Source organism: Arachis stenosperma, chromosome 9 (genome assembly GCF_014773155.1).
Source record: "Arachis stenosperma cultivar V10309 chromosome 9, arast.V10309.gnm1.PFL2, whole genome shotgun sequence".
NCBI lineage: Eukaryota > Viridiplantae > Streptophyta > Magnoliopsida > Fabales > Fabaceae > Arachis > Arachis stenosperma.
This window is the reverse complement of record NC_080385.1, coordinates 38,612,089-38,636,459: the sequence shown is the minus strand read 5'-3', so window position 1 is coordinate 38,636,459 and position 24,371 is coordinate 38,612,089. Positions and strand designations below refer to the sequence as shown.

The following is a 24,371-nucleotide window of genomic DNA, read 5'->3' as shown; positions in this document are numbered from 1 at the left end:
AAATACATAGAATATTATGATTTTTACAGTATAAACGAAATACGTTACGACAAATTTTCAATAACTATAAAAGAGTGTGCAATTTTTTGTGTATTCTTCGCAAGTTTACTACTTCTTTTAAATTTTTTTCTTTCGCAAATTAACCATAATGTCTATTAGTAGTAGATATTTGGTTATATGTGTGTATTTCAATTGCCTTACGAGAAATGGTGATAATGTGATTATTTTTGAGTGTGAGAATCTCATTTTGTTGTATACACGGCGAGTGGCCTCGTTGTCGGACCTGAAGAGTCTGATATTGAATAATGTTGCTGGTAGTGGGAGAAAAGAAATCGGACAAATAGGGTATAGACTACTAACACCCATGGAAAATGAAGTTTTTCAGTTTTCGTCTGTTTTGGTTGTAAAACGACGAGCATGTGCGGTTGATATTTGACATTCATGAGAGAATCATGATCGAATAAGTGATGAAACTTTCTGCTAAGATTGGTGATGTTGGTGGCTATGGATTTGGGTAGTTGGACTTTGCGCGCCATAATCTTCAAGTAACTCGTAGATTTGATTAGAGAAGGGTAAAGTGGGAGAAAAATAAAAGAAATGAAGGATTTTAGGCTTTCACATACATTGTGAACAAACTCTTATATAGATGCATTCTTAATTTTATTTTGTTTATAATGTAAATGAAATAAATTATCTACGTATTTCGTTTACACTGGAAACGTGACGACCGTATAATGTTTGCACACGTGTTGTGTAACGAGTTTATTTCATTTACAATGAAAACGAAATACGTGGATAATTATTTCGTTTACACTATAAATAAAATAAGTCATACGATACAATTTCATAAAAAAATTGCAAAATTTTTATTTCCGTAAATAAAATATTTATTTAATTTATTTAAAAAAATTCTCTAAATTCACCGAGTTTAATCTTTCCGCTTAATTATCTCTTAATTTAATAATTTAATATTAAAGGGAAAAAATAAAAAAACTACTTACGAGTTACGACTACCGTGTTAATAGCAAGCAGAAGCAGATAAAGGGGGGATTAGGGTTTCACCCAAAATCCCAGCTAATCAATGGCGAATCGAACGGATCCAGCGGCGAAGAGCATAAGGGGGACGAACCCACAGAACCTTGTGGAGAAGATTCTCCGCTCCAAAATTTACCAGAACACCTACTGGAAGGAGCAATGTTTTGGCCTCACGGCGGAGACCCTCGTTGACAAGGCCATGGAGCTCGATCACCTCGGCGGCACCTACGGCGGCAACCGCAAGCCCACCCCCTTCATGTGCCTTGTCATGAAGATGCTCCAGATCCAGCCCGAGAAGGAAATCGTTATCGAGTTCATTAAGAACGAGGATTACAAGTAACTATTTCAAACCTTTTTCATTTTCATTCAATTTCCCCGTTTGGTCTATGATTTGGTTCGAGCCACCGCAAAGTAATTGGCATTAGTATTTAGTTATTTGGCTGAAGTGCGAGGTGTAAGCATTCTGAACGATTGATAATGAGAAAATTAATTGATTAGAATTTAGTAAGGTTTGAAGAGAAACTCTTTCATACTCTTGGAGCGCATTTAGCTTGTATTCTAGGAACATGAGCGGCTGTGTACTCAAGGAGCATGAAGGACTGACAGATGAGTAATGCTGTATCTCTCCTATAAACAAATGTTAATACCCTGATAAGAAAAAGTTGCACGCTTTAATCTTTTTCAATTCATTAATTATTAGAAAAAAAATCTGTTATACTTATTGTTATGGTTTTGGATATATTTTTTGTCACATTTGTTTGTAAGATATAGAATTTGTCTGAATGATTTTATCTAAATGATATGCCATACATGTACAGTAATTTGTGGCAGTTATGGTATTCAGCACCACGTAGCCAGCTAGTTGTCCATTCCTTTTGCATTTGACTTGTTTTTAGTTGTGAAATCCTAATGTTGTTTCATGTAATTTTTGTTGAGTGGTTTTTGAATTTGTTTTTGTTGTTTTATGTGGAATGCAGGTATGTTAGAGTGCTTGGTGCCTTTTATTTGCGTCTTACTGGTACTGATGTTGACGTGTACCGCTATCTGGAGCCCCTTTACAATGACTACCGGAAACTAAGGCGCAAGTTAGCTGATGGACGTAAGATATCTCTTATTTTTCGGGTGGAAAATGTCTTGTTTGATGCTTTTGTATTTATTGGTTTTATTGATAACTCACTTGTTGCACTTGGTGTTGCAGAGTTTACATTGACACATGTTGATGAAGTTATTGATGAGCTTCTTACAAAAGATTATTCCTGTGATATTGCTTTGCCACGCGTCAAGAGAAGGTATGTATTATACAGCTTTTTGTTGATTCATTTTTACATGTCTCTGTACTCTCTGGCTTCAATGTTTTATTTGTCTTTTCCTTTTTAAAAAAATTACTCTGATATGATAATTCTGCTTTGTTTTTCCAGCCATTTTCATATTACTGAATTTTGAATTATATTTACCCTATTTTCTTTTCTGGTGGACTGGATTTGAAAGATAAGATACATGTCAGGTCTTTGTGTAGACCTTTTGAAGATTTAATTTTGTATAACATTTGGAAACAAATTGATTCTGGTAGTACATTATCTGTTAATCAAGGCAGTGATTGTTTGATGTCTCTTAGAGACAAAGATTTGGAATTTGGATACAAAGACAGACACATTCACAAAGACAATTCTGTTTGGCAATGTTGATGGACATGACAAAAACCATTTTAAAAGTCTGTTTTACTCTCAATTGAAAAATAAAAGTTTTCATCTTCATCAACTTTATCACCCTCAACCGCTTCATCTTCCTCCCGACGCCCTCCCTTGCATTTGTCTTCTTTGTATCTCTTTCTTGGAGAGATATACAGAGAGCTTTGCGGTGGCGACAACTAGTGGGGTGGTGGACGGCGATGGTCTAATAGATATGGAGGAGGAGGAGGAGGTGGTTGAGACGGCAGCAGGGGAGAAGAGAAAAGGAAGAGGCAGCAGTGCAAAGTTGGTTTAGGGAAGTTTTGAAAACTATTAAGGATAAAATTGTCCAAAATGACTGTCCAATCTGTGTCTCCGGCAAGAAATGTGTGTCTCAACATTTTGTCTAGACACAAAATAATACATGTATTTTGTGGGTGCTTATGTTTAGCCATGTCCTTCTTAAATTTGTGTCTCACAAAACAAACAGTGGCATGAAACAAATGCTGCCTAAGTGGGCAAAGGGGGTTAGATAGTTTGTATAAGAGTCTGAGATTCATGCCCCTCATCTTTCTTTCTAGTTTATCTTACTTCCTTTCTTTCTCTTGTTGAATATAGGAGTCAGATTAATAATCACTTTCAAGAGTTCAAGGAACTGAAATTTCACATATCTGCTTTATGATTGAAGATGTTTGAGCAATATTCCTAGGTTGTTTTGTCCTTATCAGATGATGGTTTTGATTTGTGTTCAGCTGTGATGCTAATATTTTAAGATATGCCTTATTCATGTGTATTTTATGTAGCCTAAAGTTATATTAAATTATGGGGTTCTCTGGTCTATTTCCTAGGTGGAATCTTGAGTCTCTTGGTTCATTAGAACCTAGACGGAGTGCACTTGAGGAAGATTTTGAGGAGGAAGAAGAGAAAGAGGATAACGACCAACCTGCTGATGAGCTTGAAGATAGGGCCTATGAAAAGGTGAATCCTTCCCTTCATGTTTAAAACTTACTTGTATCAGACATATCTGATAGTGCTGCTGATGTTTTGGTTTAACTATTTAATGATTTGTACAATACAGGATTATTATCGTGGGCGGAGTCCTACAAGGGAAAGAGAGAGGGATAGAAGACGAGATAGTCATAGACACAGGTACTGTTCTCTCCTTGCAGGTGTGTTGTAAGCTTGTATGTATTAATGCACTAATGCAGATGTCAATCTGTCTTTGGCCTTTTTGCTATTTCTTTTCATTTGCTTTTTGGTTTTCTTGAACTTCTGTGCTGGTATGGGGGTTTATTCTGGCCCAAGGAACTAAATCCCCAATTTAATGTTAATTCTCTTATATTTATTGTATTTTCAAAATAGCAGATGTGAACAAATTTATATATGTATGTTGCCATATTGGAAGCTGTTTCTGAAGTTTGCACATGAATGCACACATTCACATTGGATTAATATCCAGTAGAATAATTTTGGTTTCCACTGTGGCATTCAGAGCCACTTGTGATGAGCAACTGCTTCCTATAATAAAATCTGGTGACCCTGCCAGGTTTCTCTGCACTGACAGTGTGCAGTGAGAAGTATGATGGGTCATACATGTATGTTGTATCAGTATATTTTGCTTTGTAATCCTGGTTTTATTCGATTTGTCCTTTTAAATGTTTAATCTTACTTAAAATTTGGGTGTTTATGTTCTTTTAAAATAGGGATCGTGACTATGATAGAGATTATGACAGAGATTACGATAGAGATTACGAGAGAGAGCGTGGACGTGGCCGAGACAGAGACAGAGACCGAGATAGGGACAGAGATAGGGAGAGGGATAGAGACAGATATCGTCTAAGGGAAGAAAAAGATTATGGTCGTGAGAGAGAAGGTAGGGAGCGGGATAGGAGAGACAGAGATCGTGACCGTGGAAGGCGAAGGAGTCGTTCAAGAAGTCGAAGTAGGAGTAAGGATCGCAAGGACTACGATGGTGGTGACTACAGAAAGAGACATGCTCGGAGCAGCGCTAGTCCTCGAAGGCATGGAGATGGACATGAGGATGATGAGCCTAAGAAAAAGAAGGAGAAAAAAGAAAAGAAGGAAAAGAAGGATGATGGGACTGACCACCCTGATCCTGAGATTGCAGAAGCTAACAAGCTACGTGCAGCCCTGGGTTTGAAACCTCTGAAGGTATAAAGCTTTGCTTTGAATTTGATATGCGGATGTGCGGGTTTTAAAACCAGTGAAGATTCATAGTGGGGAAAAGTTGCTTACTGTATTTTACCTCGTAATTTGTGGGGGCATGTATGTGGCACTCAACACTATTTTTGCTGTTTTCTTGCTGAGTGGCAGTTATCAAGTTCACAAGAAGAGTTTGCGACATGTGTATATGTTTCTTGGCTTGAGCTTGTTGGTCCATAGTCTCTTCGATAGGACAAATGTCTGTAGTGTAATTGGCACGAAAGCTGTTCAAATATTTGTGGGTTTGATTGCCTTTATTTGATGAGACATTTTGTACCTGTGGAATGAAATTTAACCTACAAGAACCTCCGACAGCCTTAACTTTGGGGTATATAATCTCAACTATATCATATTCATTTCACTGAATATTATGACTTGCTTATTAGGAGCGTGAAGAAATATCACTTAATATTTGATCTTTCAGTGTACAGCTTGCCTTGAACTCTTAATGACTTAATGAACGAACTTTGAATGCCATTTCACCAATAGTTTGCTTAAGTTGCATCAAAATCGATTGCGCTTAACGTTGTTGTCACAATCAACTATATTCTTCCTAAATTATATTCCTTTCACATGTTCAATAATGATTGGAATGTCGGACAGAGTAGAAGTGTAGAACAAATGGAGAAAATTCTAACAGTTCTTCCAGAATACAAAAATGAACTTGACAAGTATGTAGTTACGAACTAATCACCAGCTACAACCAAAAAATAAAAAATAATAAACTTGACAAGTATGTAGTTACGAACTAATCACCAACTACAACCAAAAAATAAAAAATAAAAAACTGATTCTCCTAGCAGATTAAATCCAGGACAAGAGAAAACATGCAAAGAAACCTAACCAACGTGAAAGGAAGGAAAATGTGGCATGGCTTGGTTCCCTTGTCATGGAATTATCTCTGGTATATGAATGCCATCTTTGTCATACCTTAGTACTCCAGAAGAACTCAAGGGCTTGCATTTCGCTCCCATAAGAATCCTTCTCTTGCATAGTTCCACTTCCAACACTCCCTCAGCCTCACCATCCACATTTCCTTGTTCACTTTGCTTTCTAACTTTCTTCTTTGTCACCAGACATTTCACCATCTTCAACTTCAACGCCCGAATGACTAACATTCTCGATGGAATCCTAAGCAACCGCCATAAACTGACCTTCCTCTTCCTCCTTGCTGGCCTGAATCTCTTAACAGCACAATCACACTCACCATCACCATTGAATCTCTTCTTCCTTGTATTTGCCTTGATGATGAAATTCTTCCACCTTCTCTTCTTCTCATTTAAAAAACTCATCAAACGATGGTTCATTCTTGCACTCTTCTTGTCCATTTTGTTCTTTCCTTCAGCTTTTCCACCTTCATGCTTTTCAAGTGCAATAAGCTGAGACAATGAAACAACTCCAATTGGTTGCTCATCATTAACATTCCCATACACCAAATTATTTTCCAACTCTCTTGAAAACGCCCTCTCAGTTTCAGCATTGTCACCATTATCCTCATTGCTTTTCTTCCCTTTATTCGATGGATACTTAACAAGTGCTGATGATGAAGATCCCATATTATTCCGAAGGACCCTAAATAATAATAATTTCCTTGTGCTCCCTTTGCAGTCTCTATCACTGGCAGTATTGGCATTTTCCTTGATGTGGAAGTGACGCTTGTTCCTGTGCATCTTCTTGGCCACAAATAATGATAATTTTCGGACCTTAATCCTTAACTTTGGATAGTGACCCTGCATGGATTTGTCACAATGTGAGACAGTTAAGATGTGTAACTACCAGTGTCCGTCTTGTGTTTGTCTCGAGTCGTTTTCTCTCGCTTTCCCATTGACGTGATCGATAGCGGTTATTGTCGAGGGTAAATAATGGGTGGCAGATTCTTTCAACCGTATAATATAAGACTTGAGAAGTGGGAACGTGGAGAGAAGATTGTCTTGCTTCATGGAAGTTACACTGCACATCATTGTATATATTAAGCATTTTCTCATCTAATAGTGATGAGCTAAAAAAAGACACTAAAAAATGGAGGCCACTCACAAAGACGCTTAAAACGTCATTTTTTAAAGGTATTTTTATATTTTCATGTTGTGTTTTAATTGGTTTCTGTATAATTTATTTGGTGTTCCTCATCATATATTATTAAATTCCTTAAAAGATTTTCTTTCCAAAAACAATAAAAAATATTTAATTTAGACTAAAATAAAAAAGGTAATAGATTAACTATTAGATTTTTTTAAAAGATTATTTATATAAAAAAATATATCACACACATATATATATATATAACAAACTCTTAAAATTTTTATAAATAAAAAAATAATTAATTTTTATTCGTATAATATATAAAACAATTACTATATTATTATTATATTATAGATTAAAATTTATTAATTTAAATTTTGTTTTTATTTTTAATATAAACATTAGAAATAAATAAATTTTTTATAATAAGATGTAATGTAACAAAATATATATAATATTAATTAGTTTTTAAAAAATTCTGAAAAGATGGTTGATCTGAAGGCCGATCCGGTGTGGGATCGATGAACCGAGCCTGTGTGGGAGTGAGCAAAATTTGGGATCATCGTTCTTCGAGTTCGTGCTGGTGGCTGATTTGGAATTTTCGTATTATGTGCCTGTTGTGCTTTTTGAAGGGTTTTGTCAGTTACGTTTTATAAGGGCATTTATTGTGAGGGGACGTTTGGGCTGCTTTTTCATTTCTGCCCATTTACCCTTTGTTCATTCCAGGGGTAGTTTTGATTTTTTTGCTTGTTGCAACCATTTTGATTTTTCGCTTTCCTTTTTCCCTCGTTTGCTTCATTTCTTCTTTGCTCTCTCTATTTCGTATCTTCCCTTTCTGTCTCGCATTCTTCCACCTTCCTCTGTGTGCTTTGGTGTTTTGTTTTGTGCTTTTTGTGCCATTTCTTGCTTCAGTACCTTATCAGGTTAGTATCTTACTTCTTCTCTTTTTTATTTTTTACTTTGCTTTGTTTGGATGATTTTGCTTCCTGCAATTTCCCTGTTTCAGGCTGCTCTGGGTAGGGGTAATGAGCTTTTGGAGGGAATGAGCACCACTGTTTCTTAGGCGTGGTTTGTGGTAGATGGTAGTATTTTTTGTTTTTTTCACTGTTTTCAACCGTGTGGCTTTGGTAGGCTGACGGTGGTGCTCTCTCCTTTTTTAGGTATGTCTCGGCGGAGGACTGAGGGTGTGGGTGCTCTGGTGGTCCCCGATGGGGCATTCCCTCTATGTATTATTAGGTGACTTCTAACGTTTGGGGAATGCTGTCTCGGATGACAGAGGTGAATCTCCAGTGGTTCCGTGACCAAGGGGCTATTTGTGGGTGTGGTGATGCCAAGCGTCAGTATGAGCTCGCCCTTTTTGGGGTCGACAAGAGGGTTTGCTATCTAAATTCTGATTCGCCGACTGTCCCGAATTGGATGTGGGTGTATGAGTCGATGTTTACACAGCTCGGCATGCGGCTTCCTTTTTCGCCTTTTGTTCAGGCGATGTTGAACCGGTGTTCTGTAGCACCGTCTCAACTGGGCTGCCATTCATTCTTTTGAGCTCGTGTGTGAGTATTTTGAGCTTCCAGCTTCGGTTAATGTTTTCCTTTTCTTCTTCTTGTGCACCTTACCGACCAAAGAGGAAAATTATAAGAAAGGATATGTGTCGTTTAGGACTCAGCCTAATCGACGTATTTTTGGCTTATACGAAGATTCTTTTCATGGGTTCAAGAGGGAGTATTTTAAAGTGTGCCCTTTTTGGGGATATCATCCCTTCTGGTTTTTTCAGCTGAAATGGCCGGTGGTTTGAGCACCTTGGCGAGGTTGAAGGCCACCATGGATCGGGAGATAGGTTTGGATGCTTCTCCTTCTACTCCTTCATCCCGACCTCCTGAGGATTCTCGCACCATCTCTTAGGAGCCGACCTCGGCTGGGGGTGGGGGTCCTGGTACCCCAGGTCTGGGGGTCGCAGATCGTGAGGAGGAAGTGATCGTGGTTTCGGCTGCTGATGCCTCTCATAAGCGGAAGAGGCCAGAAGAGGGCAGCAGCGAGAACCTAGGGCAGGAGGGTACGGTCCCTTCGGTGATGGATCGGGGTTTCGACGCTCTGGATTTTTTTTATCAGTACCTCCTTCCCGGCACTGAGGAATTTTTTTATGACTGCGATGTTGCTTTTCAGGCGAAGTCGGTGTATCGTTCACTTTTCCGTTCTGCCGTAATAGTTCAGAAGGCCGAGCCGGTGATGGCTTAGGTGGGTCTTCTGGACAAGAAGCTTTGTCATTCTCAGGCTGAGGTAGGCAAGTTGAAAGACCAATTGGAGGCAGCGGAGACGGCCAAGTTAAAGGCTGTCAAGGAAGCTGAGGATGCCGGGGCTGAGCTGCTCTATTTATTCGAGGTCGAGGCTTTATTTTTGTCCCAGCTGGGGGGTGAGCGAAAATGGGCTTTGGATACTAAGTCTCGAGCTGCTGTTCTCCTCACCGAGGTGGATTCCTTGAAGGCTGAGGTGGTTGCTTTGAAAGCCGAGGTGGTGGGTTTAAAGTAGGAGAAGGGGGAGCTACTGGCGGACGTGAAGAATGTAATATCCGCTACCGAGGAGACGATAAGGGCCTGGGTTTTGGTTCTTGCGCCGGATGCGGATGTGTCCTTATGGGGGCGTTCAAGACTGTGTGAGATGGCCAGATCGTCGATTTAGAGTAGAGTATTTATAGATTTATTTTTGTAGACTGTATTTTTGGTTGTGGTTGACCATTCGGCCGTGTTTGTGACTTGCGTGCTAGGCCTTTTTACTTTTAAGTCGTTTCTATAACTTTATTTTTGCGATCGGACCATCCGGGCCATTTGTTCTAAACCGTTGTTGTGACTTTATTAGCGTTTGGGTCGTCTAGACCGTTTATTCTAAGCCGTTTTATGACTTAGGATTTTTGAGCGGACTGTTCATCGTGGACCCTCGGTGGGTCGTTTTAGATGTTTTTTCGTGGATATCCATATTTGTTTGGTCTCGGGGGTGATTAGTTCCCGGTGGTAGCCGTGTGTGTTTTGTGCCATTTGGGAAAGGCATTGGTTTGTGAAGAGGAATAAAAAAATGAATTTTTTATTAAGATATTGGGCCTCGTTATTTAAAAGAAAATTTGGTTTAAAAATAATCTTATTTTAGTTTAATTTATAATGGAAAGATGATTTTGGGTCTTTGGAAAATTATTGAACTTGAAAATAAAGTTGATTTGAGACTTTTGTTTTGATAAAAAGAAGTTTTATGAAAGAGAAATAGATTTGAATTGTTTTTAAAAAGATATTTTTATATGAAACACTTGGGCAGTATGCAAGGGTTGTGTCTTAGTCCCACTTGTCCCGAGTCAAGATTTTAAAAGATTGTGGTTTTGAATGTGAGCTTTGACCTAGCAAGGATCGTGGTGGTGTACCGCTTGTCTAGTGTTGCAATGGACGTGGGGATCGTGGTTGTTTACCACCCACAAGTTTTTAAATAAAAATATTTGTGGGGATCGTGATTATTTACCACCCACGGGTTTGTGTTTTCCAATTAAAAATCTTGCGATGATCGTGGTGGTGTACCATTTACCAGGTGAGGATCGCAGTGGTGTACTGCCCACCGGTTTTCAAGAGAATAATATCCGGTTTAGCTAACGGATGTGTCGGGTTCTAGAAAAGTAACGGATACGTGAGCTCACGGTCAGTAGGACATGCATGCATCTTATTGCATTTGTTTGTTTTGTCTGGGTGTACTTAAGTGTTTTGGTTTGCCTATCTGATGATTTCTGTCTAATTGTTATTTGTTGTACTTGCTGTAATTGCTCTCTGATTGTGTTTGCCTTGCATTATTTGTGCCTATGATGGATTTTGTTTTGGGTTTGAATTTTGATGGTGATTTGATTTAATTTGGACCCGAGGTCGAGTTGATTTGATTTGGGCCAAAGGCCATGATTGGTTAGATCAGTAGTAAGTTTTGGTTAAAATGTTTTCTTAATAAGTGGTGAAATATATGTAATGTTATTTTGCGTGAAATTTTTATAAGAAAAATATGAGTTTTGGATAATGAACTGATGATAATTGCGATTGAAAATAGTTTTATTTAAAATATCTTTTTACGACAATTCTTAAAAACTCTCTACTGAGAACCAGCGAAGACGATGTTCTTGTCCGCTACAGACTTCTTTTTTTAGAACGGACGATGAAGCTGAGAAAGTTTTTGCTAAGTTTTTAGTTGTACTGTTTCTGATTAATATATATTAGTCATGGTTTTTCCTCGCCTTTGTCATTATAATTTTGTAAGAGAGATAGGAGTTGTATGATTTGTATGCATATAATATGCATAGGTTACTTGTATAAGAAGTTTTGTATATATGTATATGCATGTTGGTAAAAATCTAAAAGTATTTCCGGTTTTTCCAAGAAAACAGTGATACGGTTTCGAGTTAAAGGATCATATCTTATTATTAAATATATGAAAGTCGTCGTAATATGTTCGCTATCTAAGTGGCGCAGCCGGAAGCATGACAATCTGATAGCGAGGGTGTTACACCACTAAAATATTGCATGCTAAACAAAACCATATTCTTATATCAAACTTTCTACCTTTAGGGAAAAAAATGGAACTTGTTCAAGTAGCACAATGCAATTGGACAATGAAACTAAGAAAATCTATCAAACCTAAATTACCACCAAGAAACCTACCTTCTCCACAATTATAATGTATCTAGCATCAGTCTCTAAATAAAGTTTTCTAACAAATTCAAGTCTCTCGGAATTGAATGTCCAAAAGATTTGCATACAGAGCAATCAACAACCTCTTTGCTTGGCTCCTATGCTAGAAAAAATTGAAAACTATATATCAGTAAAGTTGCAGTAGCACTTTAATTGAACAGTTGAGACCTATACAAGTAAGGAGTCAGTGAAACTGTTGAGGAACCTGAAAAGTAAGGCGGCAGGCTGCTAGACCTCGACTAGATGCCATGATTCCAAGACTGTATTGGCTGCACCTAAGCAATGCCACAACATCTATGGTGTATAGATAGATCATTTCATTCGCATTCAAAAAAACACCAAGAGACCTCAAACTCAAAGCAAAATGAGAGTGATAAAACCTTGATTGTCATGTTGACATTTGTCGGAGAAGGAAATAGATGTGGCAAATTGCACAGAACCTTGTAGTATAGTTCCCTCTATGTGACACACCATACTTGAAGCAATATTTGATAGCACAACCCCATCACCTTCCACATTGCAAGCAAAATGAGTTATAGTGAACTCAATCGGAAGAAGAAATTATTAAAACATAAAATCAAAATATGAAGAAGATAAAAAAGACCTTTAACGAAATTTTTTCTGAACCTGTTCACGTATTAGGATTGATATCTTGAGATTAGCAACCTATATTTGCTTCATGATTAAAAAATAATTAAAAGTGGAATCGCTGAAACTTTCAGTTTTCAAACCATTAATTAGAACGAATTTAGCTCAACAAAATCAAACAATGGTATCAATGTTCAACTAAGCAACTTGTAGAAATAGATTTAGCAAATTAATAAGGAAACGGAGAGAGATTATGAAAGTAGGTACGTACCAGAGGCAAATCTGAGATGGCAGGGTTTGACGCATTCAAATTATTGAGAAAATTAAGCATTGAAACTTCAATTCTAGCTCAGACCTACGGTCATTGCATGTATCATCAGATGAAAAAGGTACCATCAGAATCGAAGAAAAAAGAGGATGTATGATGTAAAGAATAATTTATATACCTGAGCACTAGGGACGATATCAGCATAACAAAGTTCTTGATCGGCGAAGAACTTCAACGTTGGATTTCGAAGATCTTCCATCCAATTCCAGAGCCTGAAATCTCTAAAATGCCTAGTATACTAGGTGAAAAGAAATCATAAATATTTTTTTCACATGGAAATTTTTTTATAAAACATAAATTACAATTGTATCCTACTTTATACAAATCCTAAATTCTATACAACCTCCTTAGAGGAGCAGCAGTATCAACCGCCACATCACCGAGGAAGATTCTGCCGCAGCACCACAGAGGAAGACGTTGCCGTTTGATGTTGTTCACTGGTTTTTTTTAGGCTTGGAATAATAGTCCCAAAAATCACTACTTATCATTATCTTTTAGTTTTATTTTGTTTTAAACAAAGAAGCTCAATACATCAAGTGGAGTAAAAGAACCAACAAAAAATAAAAATAACAAAGCAGAAACATCTAATTCACTTATCCTATTTTTTTCCACTCTTTATAACACTGAAAAGATGTGTTGATGATTTTCACCACACCTGATTCTTTATTTAAAAAAATTCTTCTATTCTTTTTCAATTAGACGTTTCAAATAATTGCAAAGAAGCTCATAAACTATTTTTAATGCTCCTCTTTCTTATTATGATCTTTTGTCCAACTCTCAAAATAATCTTTCAAGGTGTCTGGAATAGACCACAGCCTCCCAAAATTCAAAAGCCATATGCACTACACCTGCCAAATAAACTCACAACTAAGAAATAAATGGGGAACATTTTCAACATCTTTTTTACATAGTACACAGACGTTATCAACCTGATTAGACACTCCTAATCTATATAGTTTTTACTTAGTGTTCACTTTACTACTCAAAACAAACCAAATAAACAACTCTACACTTGGTGGAACTAGACCTTTCCAAACAGTTTTAGTAAAACTAAACCTTGTTACATCCTCCGAGAGCGTCTCTGTCTGCAATACTTGCATAAAAGAGTTAGTAGAATAAATACCTTTTTTATCAAAATTTTACACAACTTTATCCTCTCTGCGATGTGCTAGCTTAACCGGCCTTAATGTATCATGTAGTTGATTTACTAGTTCCAATTTTCATTAATATAGCTCTCTCCTTCAATGGAAGTTTCAAATCCTCTCAAATCCATCACAGAATCCACAATCCCCTATAACAGATCATTTTTGGTATGAAATTGAGAAGAGTCTCAGAAATCGAGTTTTCAAAGATCCACATTGTAGCCACACATCCTCCTAGAATCGAGTCCTTTTTTCATCACCTACCTCCATAGATAGACCAGCAATAATCTTATCCTTAACTTGTTGCTTTTTAATCTGTAGGCGACAGATATCCTTCTTCGGACCACTTCTGGTTGGTAGAATTTGATTGGATAGCATTTCATTTGGTTCAGATTGTTACAAGAGCATAAACTTTCTTCCATAACGGACATTCCTCCTTCAAAAACCGCTACTACCACTTAAACAAAAGTGCTGTATTACAAATTACTGCATTGGCAACCCCCAATCCACCTAGCCATTTTAGAGCCTACACCACTTCCCATTTAACCAATATCATATCATTCCTATCGTCTTCTTTGCTCCACATAAATTTTTTCTATAAGAAAATCAACCTCTCTGCAACAGCCTTTGACAACTTGTACAAGTTCAAATAATATATTGGTAAGCTATTCAACATTGATTTAATAAGCACCAGCTTACCAGTTTTATTGAGTACCTTAGCTTTCCATAAACTAAGTTTTTCCTCCACTTTGTCTATTATCAGCTTCAAAGTCTTGGGTTAGCTCCTAAAGAGATTCTAAGATATTTGACTAGAAGAATAACCTCCTTTCATCTTAGCAAGCTACACATACTCTGAATTCATTGCTTCTCACAATTAATCGATATCAAACTAGTCTTATCAAAATTAATACTAAGCTCCGACATCATTTTAAAATATCATAACAGTCTCTTATAATTTTTGATGATATCTTCATCAGGTAGATATAATAATAAAATTGTGTCATTTACAAATTGAAAAGGTGACAACTTAATATTATTCCTCCCCACTAATAGAGGAGATATAAGGTCATTCCTTACTGTTTTTTTTCACCATTCTAGGAAAGACGTCAACAACAAAAATAAATAAAAATGATGATAATAGAACTTCTTGTCTCAAACCCATTTCCATGTTGAACCGTCTAGTTGCTGAAGTCTTTTGGTTCTATGATACTGGAAAAATGGGTCCGGCCCATTTAGATGAGTCCATTTTTTACAACAAGAGTGACGGTGATTGCAAAAATCTTCTCTCTCTCCTTTTTCCGCTGGACTCTGAGAAAGTGTTTAAACCCTTGCTCCACCTCCTCCTCTTTTTCTTCTTCGTTGTTATTTGCAGGTTTTTGCTTAAAATGAATTCGCTTGGTATTAGACTTGCGAAGCATCTTCGTATCACTCCTCTGAGCTCCTCTTCCCATGGTGCGTGTTACACTCACCATTTTCCCCCATTCTTTTATTATTATTATTTCACTTTAAGTGTGTAACTCTTTGAATAGGCTTCTATTGTTCTCGTTACTAGAACACACTTACTCATTTTATGTCGTAACCTTATTTTGAAGTCACTGTATGATTACTAAGGTAGACTCGTGAACTAAAATGATTTCTCATGCTTCTTTTTGTAATTAGACTTAGATTTTTTTTAATTAATCCCTGGTTTTGATTTTCTAAGACTTATTTAGATTGCACCTTCACTAAATTTGTTTGAGCTGATCTTCTTTGTTCAAAGGAGAATTTCGATGACATGCGCTGGGGAAACTGGCTTGCTGCTTGAGATTATGTTTTAACGGTGATTTTTATTCACTTTATTTTCAGCATTTGGAATGACGATGACGGGAACACAGTGGTACTCAACATTGTCAACTGAAAGTGACAATGACGAGGGCGTAAATGATAGGGTTAATGATGATCGAAAGAATGAAGAATTGGATGATGAATTTGATGATTTTCTTGGTAGCAAGCCTGATCTAGAACTGCAGGGTGTGGATCCAAAGAGGGGTTGGGGATTTCGAGGAGTGCACAAGGTATCCGATGGTAGTCATTGTTTAATTGTTTATGATTTTTATTTGTTACTCTAGACATTGCTAGAGATGGAACTTTGGTTTGGTATATGCAGAAAACCTAATCCACAGATATAATATACTTGATGCCTTTGAAATGCTATGATTGCCTTAAAGTTTTCATTCTGCACAATACAAGGTTTTAAGAAGGGATTAACTTTTAAGTATTATTAAAGCTGGTAATGTTTAAGCATGAAAAATTGAATTGATTCTGAATATAATTGTGCTGAAGCCAATTAAAGAGAGTTCTTCAATAAATGGAGGTCGAGTCTTTGAAGCTGAAGAAAATTACTAGAGTTTAGAATAGTTTCTTTTTATTTATTTATTTATTTTTTATGTTATTCTTCCTGGGCCTAAAATGACAATCAGTGATATGTTTTCATGTTGCACTTTGTATAAAATATTTGATCACAAGAATGATTTGAATTAGGCAATAATATGTGGAAAAGTTGGCCAAGTCCCTGTACATAAGATATTGAGGAATGGGAAGAACGTAATGATCTTTACGGTTGGGACTGGGGGAATGTTTGACCAGAGAATCATGAGAGAAGTGGATATGCCAAGACCTGCTCAATGGCATCGCATTGCTGTGCATAATGACATCCTTGGGGCCTATGCAGTACAACAACTTTTTAAAAAGTAAGCATCAAGTATGCATAAAAGAGGATACTTGAATTTTGGTGTAAATGTTTCTGGCTGATGTTTGAAGCATCATTGTAGCTCTTCAGTTTATGTTGAGGGTAACATTGAGACTAGAGTTTATAATGATAGCATCACTGGTGAAGTCAAAAGCATTCCTGAGATATGTGTACGTCATGATGGTATGGCAACTTTTTTTTCTCCCCAACTGTTCTCCCATATGTACATTAATCTTTTTCTTGTCCTTTCCTTTTTTTATGTTTATATTTTTTTATTTTTAATTTTTTACTTAAAACGTTGCTGGTGATTACATAAGAAAGACTGAAAGCTAGGTCCCCATAGGGCACACCGGCTCTTTTTGGCATTCAGAAAGTACATACAGTGCTTACTCATATCTTAGATGATTTGTTTCATCATGAGTGAAAGCTAATTGCTTACTTACAGTTAATTTTCTCATTCTAGCAATCACGACTATTGTATAAATTTAGCATTTTGGTTCCCTCATCATTTAATTAATTTATGGGTAAAAGAAAGCATTTTGCCATTCTTCTTGATATAGCACTCTAGTTCTGAGAACCTAAATATGCGTCCGTTGCATGAAAAAGCAGGTATGATCTCCTTTGTGAGCAGTGCATTTTCCATATTTACTTTTAGGGGTAATTCGACATGTTATGAGTATGGACCATATCAGATTTAAAGGATTCTAAGCTCCTATCTAAATAGAGAAATTTCAATGTTATTGTTGCTTGTGTTCATGTTCATTTTTATTAATTCTTTACCTCTATTTTATCTCCTCAGGGAAACTTCGCCTCATAAAGGGTGGAGAGAGCATTAATTCAAATTCATTGGATGAATTGCGTAAGTCCTTTTAACTATAGTTGAATATTTCTCTGTACTGTTGTCATTGATTTGCATTTCTTTGGTCTGACGCCATAATCAATTCATGCTTTCAGGAGAAGGGTTGTTTTAGTAGAAACCTGGAAAGATGAAAGGTGAAAATGTTATTGGTGGAATGGAAGCACGTGCTTTGTAAGAATCACATGTTTGTAGTGAATAGCAGCATTTTTAATGAACAATATAAAGAATACTTTGCTTCGTTTCTTTATTATATATATCTTTCAGCTTTCTGGATTTCAGTTTCCCATATTCTTTTAATATATGGGAAAGTGCAGAAGAACATTTTTCCCCCCGATAACAAATCATGTGAACATGGATATGAATGATACTAATCAATTAACACTTAACGCGTACACTTGTATAGTTGCATAATTATAATCTATTATATTTTTACCCTTGAAAGTTCATCTGTGAATGTTTGATTTAGTCTATAAAAGCTTTATTTCGTGTTATATGTCATTCATATCCGGATAATTAGATTGGGGGACTAATTTTAAGAGTGAGTAGGCAATTTAGTTCTTAAAAAGATGTATGATATGATGTCATTTACATCTTTCATTGTCTAACGTGATGTCATATTTTGACTTTCATTAATTTATTTGATGTTACAAGCTAATGCAATGTTATATTTGATTTCCCAAGGATCGTTTGATTTTAAAATTCTTTTAAGGAGTAAATAGACGGTAGGAAAATACTGTTGTCGAAATTACACATTCACTCATTTTCAGAAAATGGCCTATATAAAGGCTAACTTATAATCATGCACTAGTTGGTGTTTAACTGAGTAAATCCCTTGAGATTGTCAAAATATCATGGTGGAGCAAAAGTCTAATTTGTCGCGGATTTGAGTTCATGGTATTTTTTAGTTTGATAGGCCAAAGTTTAATTCGTCGTGTATCTGAGTTTTATTTAAAGGTTTGTTGTTAGTTAATGGATTGTTTCATCTATAAAATATGATTCAAATTTTCAATTCTTATTTAAGCGAACTAGTAAGCTAATTGATAAATTAACTTTAATTGGTTAAGTGCCAATTTGAATAAATAATTTAATTAATTTTTTTTGAAGAAAGGAACTTAAAACATAAGTTTTTATATTAAAAATAATTTATAAATAAGTTATTTTGTATTTTGTTTTTATAATCACAAAAGTACTTATTTTAAAAGGAGTGTTAATAATTTTTTTATTATAGGAGAAATCACTTTTTATTAATTTTTTTATAAATATCAAACACTTTAAATGATTTTTAAAAGTCATAAGTTAATTTTAAAAATTATACAAAATATTAATATTATAATATTTTATAAGTTAAAAATAAAAAAAAATTATTTATAGACATATCTAAGCCGATCCAAGTACAAAATAATTGTTGAATTTAAATTGTGCAAAGTCACTTTTAGTGTTGACGAGAATGATATAAAAATGGGTATAATTTGTCGGTGAGCTTCAATATATATATATATATATAAAATAAAGATGAATATTTTAACAATGATGTCTTCATATTTTTTATTTATTTAAATTAAATAAATATAATAATTACAAAATGTATTTAATAAAGAAAAATTATGGAAATACACGTCGTGTCATATCTCAGATACTAACGGAGAAAATGTGTTAAATTCACAAACTGAAGAATCTGTACTTGGGATAAATAATAATAATAATAATAATAATAATAATAATAATAATAAAGAAATCAGGTGCATCTGAGATATAACACAACGATGCTATTGTACATTGTACTAGGAATATAGACGGGGCCAAATTCAAAGCACTGTACCTGAGATACATGCATAAATATATAGAATTTTCTGTACCCTAGATAAGTACATTAAAAAAATGGTGATTTCTTCCAAATCCATGGCAATTTTGTGGGTAAGTTATCCTTGTACATGTGTCTTCATCTCAACCGTTAATCAAAAAATTTTTCAACCTTTCATTAATTGATGCATTAAATATTTTCACACTACATTGTATTTTATATTATTTACATTATACCCCATAACTTATTTATACTTGATGCAATACGCAAATAGTTGATTTTACAAATCTCTCCCCAAATACCATACAAATCAAAACCTTCCCCAAATACCATTTCAATGTGTACAGTTTCTTCTACCTCTCAAAAGACACTTCAAAAGAACTGCTTCATTCTTCAACCTGACTGCTTTTTTTACCCTTCTACGATCTCACTTCTTCTTCTTCTCTACCCTTCTTGTGTGGGTGATGGGTTTGATTTTTTCGGCGACCCACTCCTAAAACCTTCCCCAGATACTCCTGTAGTATCCACAGCTCCTTCATCTACCTCAGTGCTTCTTCTACCCTCCCATTAACTTAAGCGTTTGATTTTTCCGACGACTGATAAACGAAATTTAGCATGCCGAATTAGAATTCAAAGATGAATATGATCGTGAGTATAGTCTAATCGACACTTAAATTTCGTACCAAACAATCCTACAATCTATATCCGAGAGTACAAGTCTCCCGAGTCGTCCTCCCTTGGAATTGCCAAAGCGTGCATCTTATTGATTAGAAAGCCTTGTTGGGATTCTTTGAAGGTTTTAGCCAAGTAATAGGAAACAAACAATCAATCATTAAAAGACTTGACTTAGGGTTGGCATTAGAATTTCTATCCTTATAGTTCATTCAATGATGACAAAAATTAGGCCTTGCTTCATTTAGTTATCCCCTAGGTATAGAGGAAAGTCAAATGAAGATAATCAACTTGAGTCACAAGTTCTAGCTTCACCTCATGGGAATCTAGCTTTAGTGCACTCCAAGTCAATTAGCAATCCCTAATTTCAAATCAACAATTGACACAACTATTCAACTTCTTCTAATGGCCCAACCCTATGCCAAGTGAGAAATTTCTACTCTATAACTAGTGTTGACATTTTATCAAACATGTGATGAGCAAGAAAGAAAGTCATAGTAAAATGAGAAGAAAAGTAGAATTAAAAGTATTGCAATACAAGGAACTAACAACAAGTATCAAAGAGCAACAATGAAAATCAAATTCTCAAAGTATTGATGAAATCCAAAATTACAAAGTTGAATTCTAGATCTATGAGAATTGAGCAATTACAACTACTACTTGAAATTGGAGAAGAAAATCTATGACATGAACAAAGTGAAGTGAGAATTGTAATGGATCTCACCAAAAAGTGATTGAAAATTCAGAAATTGGATGAAGATGAACCCTAGTGAAAGCTTGGAATCTCTCTCTCCTTCTCCAAGAGTGTAACTAACTAACCTCCCAAAATATCTAAAATCTAGAAAATGAACTAAAAGTCCTTAACCCTTGCTCCTTTGGTCTTCTTAAGCTTTTCCCGCCAAGGCATTTCCCCAAAGTGGGATTCCCAACTGCCTCCACGCCTAAGTCACGTGACTTCTTAAAAAATCATGTTCGAACATCGGCGCGCACGCGCAAGGTACGCGTGCGCGCCACCATCTTGTAATGTGCGCGGAGGCGTGATGTACGCGTGCGCGCCCATGAAGATCATGGCTTAGCCGCTACACAAGTTGGCTCGCAGCTTGGCTCTCAGCTTCGACTTCTAGTTGCTCTATCCACGCGGACGCGTCAAGTGCGCGCACACGTCCATGCTGAGATTTCCAAGACTCAATTCTCATGCTCTCTTCCTTTGCACCCGTCCTCCTTCTCTCTTCCGGTCCATCCATGCCCTATATTCTGAAACCACTTAACACACAAGTCACGGCATCGAATGGCATCAAGAGAAGATTAGAAATGTATCTATTTTAGTACAAAATAAGCATGTTTTTATCCATGGGGCAAAACTAGGAAAGGAACACAAAATCTTGTATTTTCATATAGAAAGTGTGTGGAATCATTGTGAAAACCCCTGAAATCAACACAAGATAAACCCTCAAAATGGGGTTTATCAACGACCCACTCGCAAAACCTTCCCCAAATACCGCTGTAATGTCCACAGCCTCTTTTTCTACCTCGTTCCTCTGATTTCAAGGTCAGTCATCGTCAGAGACAGATTTTTCCGAACCCCGTGGAAGACCCTGCCTTCTGCGTCTTCGTACAGGGTTACGCGGGTGTCATTTTCTGTGATTTACCGTCGAAGAACGTAAGTCATCCCCTTGCTAGCAAGGTTCCGGCGACCCACGTGCAGAACGCTCTCGGAAAACCCTTGTAAGCCCTACTGCTTCTTCATCTACATCATTCGTTCGTTTTTTTGTTTTTTTAGCCAATTTGCGTGATTTGTTCTGTTAATCACTTTCTGTAATCACCGTTCATTGAAGAAGATTGATTCAATTTGGAATGCAATAGATGATGATAGTTGTCTATGGTGGTGTTAAATGTTAATCAGATCGATGACCAGTGATGCATGCTCCTCAAACACGAGACGAGGCATAGGGGGAGCCGACGGACAACGGAAACTGAGATCTGGAAATGCAACTCAAGTTCGCCGCAACCTCAGGATGTAATAGATGGTGTGGCCCCAAAATGCTTCTGTGAAAAATATGCCATCAGTTACATGTCGAAGACAGACACCAACCCAAATAGGTTATTTTTTGGATGCCCATTATTAAAGGTAACCACGCAATTCTTTATGTATGAGAACTAAGATTATGCTAAAATTTGATTAAAATTTGAATTTTCTGGAATGGAGCTTTAGACTCTATATTTTGGTTATTATCCACCTTGCTCAAGTTGTTGTGGATGTGATTTTGAATTGTTGGGAATTGCATGCCTATTGGTTATGAAAATGATTTGACTTTGTTATTGATTTGATGTTAAATTGGGTTGATTTTGTATATGATTTGATATTGGTGCTGGTTAATTTTGATGAATGACTGAGAATTGGGAAAAAGTTGATTTATTCAAAATAGATCTACCTAGATTAAAAATCATGATTGTGACAAGAATTGACATGGTACCTGATCTGATATTAAAAATGGATGCTAAAATTTGAAAGGGTTTTATAGATGTAGAATTTAGGGATTAATTACAATGACGTACATGGATTAGATTGAATTGGAGTATTTTGTAACCCCTTACATTAATTGTGTTCTATTCGTTGTAGGTGACAGAAGCACATTGCAAGTTCTTTCTCTGGGTTGATGACCACATTGTTAGGGTCAGAGCGGGGGAGGCTACAAGGGGATCGGGTGACGGGAAGCAGAGTGCTGTTGGAAAACATTTAGGAATGGATAACTTGGTAGACCATGTAGAGGAAAGAATAGCAAAACTAGAGAAGCTGCTGAACAAGAAAAGTAGAGAAGCAGAGTTGAGGAAAAAGGCTAGCGAAGCAGCTGCAAGAGACATGGAGATCAACAACGTCTATTGATTAGCTGCAAACCAGAACCCGAAGCACCTTGATTAGGTTCAGAAACTTAAGAATAATTTCCTTCTTTGCTGAAAATTGCTACTAGAATGTAGAGACACAAATGTTTGAAGCTTTAAAAGCAAAAATTGTCGAAGACGTTCATCTGATTTGGGCAACATGGTTGGAATTTGTTTATGTTTCTAGTTAGGTTTTTTTGTTTTACCCATAGATACGTATATGTTTTATGGTATTTATTTTTGTGACTTAGTTACCAAAGTTCCCTACTAATTTCAATAGCGTATGAAGGCTAATATGTTGTAGTAAGTCAGCCTGAATACCAGAAAATAGCAACCTTTTTACTAGTGAAACGAATGCTTAAGATTGCAGTCATGTTATAACTCAATCTTCGGCAATTCTGTAAGAGTAGGAAGGAGAAGGGCATGACAATATACACCGATGATTTGGTGACTTCCATGACAAATCATGCAGCCACCACAATAGATAATTGACAAGATCTGTTTTTCTTCTTATATACTAGTGTGCAGCATAAATTTTAAGTTGTGATAGAATGAAGAAGCTGAAAGTAAACTAGAATATTATGTTAGGCTTTGGAAATTTGTTGAATTGCAACTTGTTGGTCAAGCTTAATTGCTTTCCTTTCAGAAAATTTCCTGCATAGGTTTCGAAAATTCTAATCCCTTGAACCTAAATAAATCTTAACACTTGTAGTTTATTTGATGATGATGAATGGCCATTGCTTTGTTCTAATACACATAAATTGTTCAGCAAGCTATGATGTTTGAAATAAGCTAGCCTGTCTGTTAACATAATGGGTTTTAAAGGCTTCATCTCATTAGGTATTGAAGTTGTAGATCATCATCTTTATACCCTTGCACATGATGTATAATACTCCAATTGAAAGATCTGACCTTTTAAAATACCATAACTTCCCATTATTGCTGAATCCTTTGTTTGCTCAATTTGTTTGACTTTATTCACCCCTTCATGCACTTGATTGAATTCATATTACTCTATAATCCAAAGTAAATGAATGAGTGCTAATGGGTTGATCATTTAAGCGACGTGGCCGTGGAGGTAGAGTGCAAGCTGGAGTTAGTGCTAATGGCTTATTGCAGGTCTTACCAGGTTACCATGTACTGGGTTGCTCTTTTTTTCTTCTTATAAAATAATATTCAACGAGTATATAGCTTATTGCAGGTTTTACCGTGCACTGGGCTAGGTTCTGTCATCGTCCAACAAAGCAGTGGTGTATACAACTGTTCTCTTAAAACCCAGGGCCATCATGTAAGTTTCTCTTGTAACATTGCCCGTTTATATGTCCGTTTATATGTCATCTTTTTTGGTCGAATCGTGTTACATAGGAAAACTTTGGTCGAATTATAGGTCGAATTGTCTCGATTCACGATTATCCCGGATCAGTTCTGGTTAGGTATTAAGGTGTAACATAGTATATGATCAAAGGTCATCGAAATTTTTTTTCCCCAGCGTTTGTTACTTTAATTAACTGAATATTTAGTCTTTCTGTCATACTTGGGATTGGGCTCGGTCAACTAACCTGGAAAGACGTTTATTTTTTGGTAGTTCAAGTCTATCTAAAAGTAAAGTAGGCTATCTATCAACTTGGGCCAGCTACAAAAATAATTAGTGGATAATTCAAGTCAGGATTAATGCAGCAACTGGCTTGAAACCTGTTAAGCCCAACTCTCTCCGGAATTTTAAAAGAAA

At 36.2% G+C, this 24,371-nt stretch overlaps 2 protein-coding genes across 2 annotated transcripts; both read left to right on the top strand.

Moving 5' to 3' along the window:
• Positions 1 to 1,011: 1,011 nt before the first annotated feature.
• On the top strand, positions 1,012 to 5,286 carry LOC130951527 (pre-mRNA-splicing factor 38). Its single transcript, XM_057880200.1, has 6 exons — positions 1,012 to 1,371; positions 2,013 to 2,134; positions 2,234 to 2,324; positions 3,551 to 3,680; positions 3,781 to 3,851; positions 4,406 to 5,286. Exons 1-6 carry the CDS (start codon positions 1,082 to 1,084, stop codon positions 4,878 to 4,880), a joined length of 1,179 nt encoding a protein of 392 aa, XP_057736183.1. The 5' UTR covers positions 1,012 to 1,081; the 3' UTR covers positions 4,881 to 5,286.
• A 9,668-nt stretch (positions 5,287 to 14,954) lies between these two features.
• Positions 14,955 to 17,692, top strand: LOC130951162 (single-stranded DNA-binding protein, mitochondrial-like). The gene is made up of 6 exons (XM_057879789.1): positions 14,955 to 15,154; positions 15,548 to 15,756; positions 16,223 to 16,431; positions 16,513 to 16,613; positions 17,230 to 17,289; positions 17,385 to 17,692. Exons 1-6 carry the CDS (start codon positions 15,088 to 15,090, stop codon positions 17,399 to 17,401), a joined length of 663 nt encoding a protein of 220 aa, XP_057735772.1. The 5' UTR covers positions 14,955 to 15,087; the 3' UTR covers positions 17,402 to 17,692.
• The last annotated feature ends 6,679 nt before the right edge of the window (positions 17,693 to 24,371 follow it).

What these genes read in the sequence shown, in the direction of transcription:
- LOC130951527 (XM_057880200.1), top strand. Translation starts at nt 1,082, where the DNA reads ATGGCGAATCGAACGGATCCAGCGGCGAAGAGCATAAGGGGGACGAAC. An exon ending in ATTAAGAACGAGGATTACAA is followed by an intron (nt 1,372 to 2,012) that starts GTAACTATTTCA and finishes TGTGGAATGCAG; the next exon opens with GTATGTTAGAGTGCTTGGTG. An exon ending in TTGCCACGCGTCAAGAGAAG is followed by an intron (nt 2,325 to 3,550) that starts GTATGTATTATA and finishes TCTATTTCCTAG; the next exon opens with GTGGAATCTTGAGTCTCTTG.
- LOC130951162 (XM_057879789.1), top strand. Translation starts at nt 15,088, where the DNA reads ATGAATTCGCTTGGTATTAGACTTGCGAAGCATCTTCGTATCACTCCT. An exon ending in TCTGAGCTCCTCTTCCCATG is followed by an intron (nt 15,155 to 15,547) that starts GTGCGTGTTACA and finishes CTTTATTTTCAG; the next exon opens with CATTTGGAATGACGATGACG. An exon ending in GATTTCGAGGAGTGCACAAG is followed by an intron (nt 15,757 to 16,222) that starts GTATCCGATGGT and finishes GATTTGAATTAG; the next exon opens with GCAATAATATGTGGAAAAGT.